This window comes from Thecamonas trahens (assembly GCF_000142905.1).
Source record: "Thecamonas trahens ATCC 50062 unplaced genomic scaffold supercont1.27, whole genome shotgun sequence".
NCBI classification, from domain to species: Eukaryota; order Apusomonadida; family Apusomonadidae; genus Thecamonas; species Thecamonas trahens.
The window spans coordinates 47,095-54,156 of NW_013657653.1; the positions used below are offsets into that span (position 1 = coordinate 47,095).

General features: G+C 62.0%; 3 protein-coding genes across 3 annotated transcripts in view; 2 read left to right on the plus strand and 1 right to left on the minus strand.

Annotated features, from left to right (window-relative positions):
- Nucleotides 1-518: 518 nt before the first annotated feature.
- Nucleotides 519-1,316, plus strand: AMSG_05733 (pterin-4-alpha-carbinolamine dehydratase). The gene is made up of 2 exons (XM_013901695.1): nt 519-772; nt 1,100-1,316. Exons 1-2 carry the CDS (start codon nt 599-601, stop codon nt 1,283-1,285), a joined length of 360 nt encoding a protein of 119 aa, XP_013757149.1. The 5' UTR covers nt 519-598; the 3' UTR covers nt 1,286-1,316.
- A 155-nt stretch (nt 1,317-1,471) lies between these two features.
- Nucleotides 1,472-4,699, minus strand: AMSG_11906 (uncharacterized protein; the record flags this gene model as incomplete). Its single annotated transcript, XM_013901845.1, has 2 exons — nt 1,472-3,561; nt 4,588-4,699. The coding sequence occupies 2 exons, from the start codon at nt 4,697-4,699 to the stop codon at nt 1,472-1,474; spliced, it is 2,202 nt and encodes a 733-aa protein (XP_013757299.1).
- Nucleotides 4,700-6,707: 2,008 nt separating this feature from the next.
- Nucleotides 6,708-7,062, plus strand: part of AMSG_05737 (dihydropteridine reductase) — a 1,476-nt gene continuing 1,121 nt past the window's right edge. The window contains exon 1 of the mRNA XM_013901696.1: nt 6,708-6,975. Coding sequence (XP_013757150.1) covers nt 6,858-6,975 — 118 coding nt within the window. The 5' untranslated portion in view covers nt 6,708-6,857. The remainder of the gene's footprint in view (nt 6,976-7,062) is intronic.

The window sequence follows — 7,062 nt, forward strand, 5'->3', positions numbered from 1 at the left end:
TTGGCTGGCTGCCGTGGGCCATCATACCGCATCGCACCGTACCGTACCGTACCACATCGTGCCATTCTACATCGAACCATACCGCATCGAACCATGCCGCATCGAACCATACCGCATCGAACCATACCGCATCGAACCATACCGCATCGTGCCATACCGCATCGTGCCATACCGCATCGCTCCATACCGCATCGAACCATACCGCATCGAACCATACCGCATCGAACCATACCGCATCACCGTCACAGGCACCGGCACCGCATTCGCAGATTGATGGCATCGTCTCGCGGGTTGTGCAGATGGCGCCGTCTCGCGGGTTGAGCAAAGCCCAGTTACATGGTTCTGGTGATTGCTCCCCCACCTCTCCATCCCTCCTCCCCCCATCTCGACCTGATCTCGACCAGCCGCCTACCCGCACACGTATCTCTCTCACACCATGTTCCGCACACTCGCCACACTACCTTCTGCCGCCATTGCCCGATCAATCACATCACAGTCATCAAGACCATGGTCATCATGGTCATCGTGGTCATCATGGTCATCACGGCTGCGTCTGACAACACCTCGTCGAGCCACACACTCATCGCCGCATCAACCAATGTCTGTGGAGAGCCTCGAGGGACGCAAGTGCTACGAGTTTGGCGCAGCGCCAGGACTGACTGCCGAGCAGATTGAGGCCATGCTTGGCCAGCTGGATGATGGCTGGAAGGTTGTCGACGTCGATGGCTCGAACCGGATCCGCCGCGAGTGGAAGGTCAAGGACTTTATGACTGTACGCATGCCCGACATATAGTTGTATTCGGTCCACTACATGCACATGGTGGTAGTACATGCTCTTGTATCTCTACTTTTTGCATTGGTTGTCTTCCTTTGTCTACCATGCTCTCTACAGCCCCGCCGCAAAGCTGCTGGTCGCGCCCGCCCGTCGCGGTCGCCGGGTGTCGGCCAGGTGGCGGTGGCCAGCGGGGAACGGTGGAGGGGGGAGGGGGGGGGGGGGGGGCATGGTTTTTTTTATCGGTTGCGACGAAGACGGCACTGTGGGGGACTTACAAGGTACTGCGTGATAATGGTACTTGGGGGGGGGGGGGGGGGGGGGTAGGGACTTGAGTTTTTCCAGCGCGTGGCTGTCATCGCCGAGGAGCAGGGCCATCATCCGGACCTTCATCTGGTTGGCTACCACAACGTCACCATCGAGATGTGGACCCACACTACCAACGGGCTCTCGGACAACGACTTTATCGTTGCTTACCTCATCGATAAGCTCGAGGCTCCGGCGTCGGCGTAAGGGCAAAGTAAACCAGCTCGTTCACTCCCTCAGTCAGTGGCTGGCTTGTGAGCTCAACACGGTTTACGGCTACCGCGGCTACCACGGTTGGGCCATCCTTGTCGTCGACACAAGTCATCGGCAGCGGCAGCAGCAGTAGCATTAGCGGCCAGCATAATAGAGTGGAAGCAAAGTAGTGCACGGGTGCTACAGACCCGAGCCATCGGCCTTGGATGAGAGGAGCGAGAGGAGCGAGAGGACGACCCGCTTGTAGACCCACGAGTCACCGACCAGCCGCTTGAGACGGAGGCCGTTGAGGGCGAGCCGCTCCAGCTTGCAGATCTCGATCTCAAACCGGACCGTGTTGCCGTTGGCCGACGACTCACAGGTAAAGATGTAGTTGTCGCGGGTATATGAGGTGTCAGTCGACTCGAGGACGCGGACGAGCTCGATGACCATCTCCTCGGGCGACTTGGAGCTTGTAGTGGCGACCGAGAACGGGCCCTTGACCACACGGAGACCGGCCACGTTCTCCTTCTTCTTCGGCTTGCCCGACATCGACGACAGCGCAGCGTCGAGCGAGAACCGGCGCCCGCTGCGCGACCGTGCTGCCGCCGCCCGTGCTGCCGCCGCCGCCATCGCCGCGTCGGCTGCCGCGTCGGCGAGCTCGAGGTCGCCGTTGGCGTTGACCGACCCGTCGAGCTCGGGCACGTGGAGCGACGGCCGCGGCGACGCACCCGACGCCGCTGACGAGCCCGAGCCGGCGCCGTCGAGCGCCGCAAGCTTGAGCTTGTGCTTGGCCTTGGACTTGGATTTGGACTTGGACTTGGACTTGGACTTGGACCTGCCCGACGACCGCGATCGCGACCGCGACGAGTCGGACGACCTCGGCGACGCCGCCGGCGAGTCGGGCGCATTGACACTGGTGCGCGCAGCGAGCACCGTCGCCCGCCGCGCCGCCTCGGCGTGCGACGCCTGTGTCCCCACTGCAATCGAGTGCCGCCGCCGCTTACGCGGCACAGGCTGCGGCGTCGGCACCGCCGGAGCCATGGCTCGGTCGCTGCCCGGGCGCGGCGACGTCGCCGCCGACGAGTCGCCAGACTCGGAAATCGGCTGCAGCGAGAGCCGCTTGGCGTCCGAGCCGCGCCGCCGCGAGCCGCGCAGCGAGTGCGCGTTCGCCGAGAGCTGTGCCCGCAGCGACTCGGCCCGCCGCACATCGTGGCTCCGCTTCTCCACCACCAGGTGGTACGCCGCCGTCGCCAGGCACGCCTCGTTGTTGAGCACCTGAGCCTTGACGTGCTCCGCAGAAAAGCCCATGGCCTCGAGCTCCTCCACCACACTCGTGTCAATCTCGGTCACAGGATCGCGCGCAGAGAGGTGTGTGTCGGGTGGGCCACCAAAGCCCTCGGTCACCCACGGATGGTTCATGATCTCGTCCATGTCTGCACGCCCGTCCGGCGACGTCACAAGCATCCGAGAAATAAGGTCCTTGACAGAGTCCGAGAGGAAGAACGGGCACTTGTACTTGCCCTTGACAATCTTCGAGTACAGCTTGTTGACATTGGCATCATCAAAAGGAAGGAAGCCGCAGACGAGCGCAAACAGGATGACGCCCAGCGACCAGATGTCCACCTTGGGCCCGCGGTAGTGCTCGCCCATCACCATCTCGGGCGCAGCGTACGCCGGCGAGCCGCAGAACGTCTTCATCAGCTCGTCCTCCCGGAACGTGTTCGAGAACCCAAAGTCGATGATCTTGATCTTCAGATCCTTGTCCAGCAGCAGGTTCTCTGGCTTGAGGTCGCGATGGATGAAAAAGTTGGTGTGGCAGTAGTTCACCGCAGAGATGATCTGCCGGAAAAACAGCCGCGCCTCCTTCTCGCGCACCCGCTTGTGCGCCACAATGTAGTCAAAGAGCTCGCCACCGGGCGCGTGCTCCAGCACCAGGTAGATGTGCTTGTCCGTGTTGACCACCTCGTACATCTGCGCAATGTGCGGGTGCCGCACAAGTGTCAGCACCTTGATCTCGCGCTGTGCCCGCTTCATGTCCTCCACCTTGCGCAGCCGCTTCTTCTCCAGAATCTTGACCGCAACCTTCTCCGACGTGTGAATGTTGACCGCGAGCTTGACCTTGCCAAACGAGCCCTCACCGAGCGTCTTGAGAAACTTGTAGTCCATCGCAAACTCGGTTGGGTCCATCGACCCGCGCCGAGTCGACACAGACTCGAGTCCGAGCACAGCTTGCGCTGCTGCTTGAGCCATGCTTTTTGCCTCGGTGCCCTGTGCGGTACCTTGCTTGCCTCTACTCCTTCGTTGGAAAGGAAACCTCACGGAACTCGTTCTCCGTCTTGTTGTCTTACGTCTCTCTTCTCCTGCGACTGGAGAGAGGGTGGTGGCGGTGGTGGTGGGAAGGGGGAAGGGGTTGAGTGAGTGGAGGTCTGAATGTGATCGTTTGTGAGTAGTCCCAATGGTCCCAATATCCCGAAAAATTGGTCGAGTGACCAGGTGGCAGGAACAAACCGAAATGGATCCAGACACACCAATTTTTTGCACACAAATCACGGTCATACTCTTTCTCCTCGCTCTGCATATGGTACGCAGTTTGTGATGAGGGGAGCTAATAAAAAAGTGGACAAGCATGGAGTTGCAGTGCTACATCGAATGGCGCCTGCTAACTATCATAGAGCTGGCTGCCAGATAGGAATGTGCACACGAGGTGACAGATAGTGTGGCAGACTGCTGGGGCATATATTTTTTTGACAATTCCTTTCAGACATTGCCACATCCGAATCCGGCAACCAAAGCTTGGCTCGTTGCAGAGAGCCGCAGGCACTCGGTAGCTTCAGGGAGGAAGGGCAGGGCATGGTAACGGGAGATTAGCAAAGGGTCAGGGACCAAGCAACCAGCATGGGTAATGGAGATAACAGAAGAGATTAGGTAGGTGTAGTACTGACAGGTAGAACTGTTGGCTTGCGTACCGTAGAGACAAGGGGTGCCGTGGCTTTTAAGCGTGGGCCGCCACCAAAAGCCGTCAAGGCTCCGAAAGTGGTGTGTGGCATTTAACCAGTTCCATTACAGAATGGACATATTTGACCATCGCGCAAGCCGCGCTCCGAGACGCTCCACAGACGTCGCAACGTCCATGGATTGTTGTAAGAGAGCAGTACAATGTGATAGTGGCTGCTACAACAGAACACAGTCGGCGATGCAGAGATGGACGCCGCACGCGGCGCAAAAGGTCCGCGGCCGCGATCGCTTGCTATGAAGCTTCCGGCAGGCGAGGCAGTCGCATCGCAGAGCGGCTTGTTGGGGAGAGTGGTGATGACGAGCAGCCGCTGCAGAGGGACGCTTCCGCTTGCGCGACGGCGTGGAGCTGACGGCGTCGGCGCCGGCGGCGAGGGCGTCGATGATGTCGCAGATAAAAGCCACGCGAATCATGGCAGGGCGTGGGCTAACGTTGACCTTGTGGTAGCACATGGCCAGCGAACAATTTGCTCTAGCCAGAGCACGGTGTTGCCGGGTGGGTGCGGACATGCACGTGGCCAATGCACGCCACCGTGGCGCACCGTGGGGAACCACCACCGCGATCTCTCCCCATCACCCACGCCACAACACAGCCCACAAGCCCCACAAGTTGTACAGATCCTGGCTGTGACAAGACTGGTGAAATACAACCAATTCAGGCACTGCCCGTCACGGCGTCGCTCGGTTGCAGTCCATCGCCGGCGCTCACCGCGGCAGAGACTGAGGTAGCCATCGTAGCTGCACACACTTGTCACTCGCTCATCCTCAATCATCCCGCGGCGAGACTGTCTCGTGTTTGAGTACTTGGCGCCATGGTTGACATATCCGAGCTCAGCCGACATGGCGGTGGTGGGGGCCGGGTGTGGGACGGGACCGAGGCCGGCGAGCTGGAGATGGCGTCGGCAGCGCCGAGTTGGCGGCTCATCGCCCGCAACGCGGTGCATGCGATCGGGAGTGCTATTGGCTTGACGAGTGAAAGCCGACGGCGTGACCCTGCCAGTCTGGGCCATGTTCTTGTTCTGGGCCTCCATGGATGGGCTCTGGCGGGCAACCGGCTCGCGTGGCTCCTCCCGGGCACCCGGACCCAGCCGTCTGCTCCGCTGGTCGAGGCATTTGCCGACGCCCTAGTCCGCCATCCGGCAGCCGATCCGCCGCCTACCGTCACCACTGTAGCGCTTGATGGACATGGAACGATTGCAGCGCGGGTGGAGATGGCCAAGGCGCTGCTCTGGGCCGAGTACGACGACGAGCTCCGGCGGGCGTCTGCCGTCGTCATCGTCTCACACTCGCAGGGCGCGCCCGTCGCCGTTCTCCTCCTCGACGCGCTGCTCCAGGCAGGCCTGCTCCGGCCACAGAGCCAGCACGTGGGTCTGGTGACTCTCGCCGGCTTGCACGCGGGGACTTCGCTGGCTACCCTTGGCCCGCGGCTCATCCGCGAGGTCTCCCGGCTTGACGCGCCAACCTCGGAGCTCTTCGACATGGCCGTCCTCGACTCGGCGCCGTACCTGGCCTACGAGGAGGCGGCTGGGCGAGTACTCGCTGCAGGCACCGTGGCAGTGTGTGTGGCGTCTGCGGGCGACTCGCTGGTGGCGGCCGATGCGGCGCTGATGCCGCACTTTTCCTCGCCGCGGCTCTGGCGCGTCCTCTTTGCCAGCCATCTCCCGCTTGCCTGGCCGCTGGCCCTTGCCGAGCTCCTTGTCGCTGCCGCCAACGCCTTGCGCGACTCGGCTTCGCCGCGCCTCAGGCTCGTTCTCGACGCGCTCGCTGCCATCAATCCGTACTTGCCCACCCGATCGCTCGGCGCACACTCAGCGGTCTACAACGAGCCGCTTGTCTACGAGCGTGCCGTCGCTTGGCTCCTCAAGTGCATGGTCGAGGCTCCACCCCAGCCGGCCGACGTCGACGCAGCTCGGCTCCAGCCGCGGCCGCGCGCTGCCATTGAGGCCGTCGCCACCCCGCACGCTGCCGGCATCGCTCATCGCCGTGCGCAGACCGTCGTCGCTGCCCTCCGCGACCTCCTCAGCCTCAAGGCCTGGCGCCATGCCGTCTCTGCCCTCTGGGCCTCGCACAGCTCGTGGTCGCCGCCATCGCGCACCGCCGCTGACTTTCACCAGGCCCTCGCGGTCTACTGGGACCATGCCAGCCGTCTCGAGGCCGCCGCCACCGCCCAGGCCACCCGTCAGCACCGTGGCGGCATTGGCGCTGCCGTCACCTCGTTTCTCGCCCCACTCACGCCATCGTTTATCTGGTCTCGCCTGTAATCGCCGCACCAACTACCGACCACCATCGCCCGACCTACCACGACATCTCGCCATCAGCACGCCGCAGTACGTGATGCCCAAGCAAACTGTACCGAACAACAACCTGTCCTCGCCGAGTCACTGGTCCGCGAGGCATCTGATCACCACCGAAACAACGCAGTGGCCAGGCAAGGCGACCGAGGAAGCGGCGGGGACCGAATTGAGCTGACGACCGGCTCGAGCAACTGAGCTCGAGCTTGAGCTCGGAAGCGCACGAGAGCGGAGAGGTCGAAGAGGACGACCACCCCTCTTACCTCTTTTCTACTTGAACTATGTCTGCTCGTAACCTTGTTGTCGTCTTTGGCGGTGCTGGCCAGCTCGGTGCTGCCGTTGTGGAGGCCTTCAACGCTGCCTCGTTCACCACGGTCGCCATTGACATCCGTGAGAACGGTACGGACTGCGACAAGAGCCACTGATCACCACACACACACACACACACACACACACACACACACACACACACACACACACACGACG

Coding starts and splice junctions, on each gene's coding strand:
- AMSG_05733 (XM_013901695.1), top strand. CDS start 599: ATGTCTGTGGAGAGCCTCGAGGGACGCAAGTGCTACGAGTTTGGCGCA. Junction 773..1,099: donor AGGTCAAGGACTTTATGACT/GTACGCATGCCC, acceptor GGGGGGGGGTAG/GGACTTGAGTTTTTCCAGCG.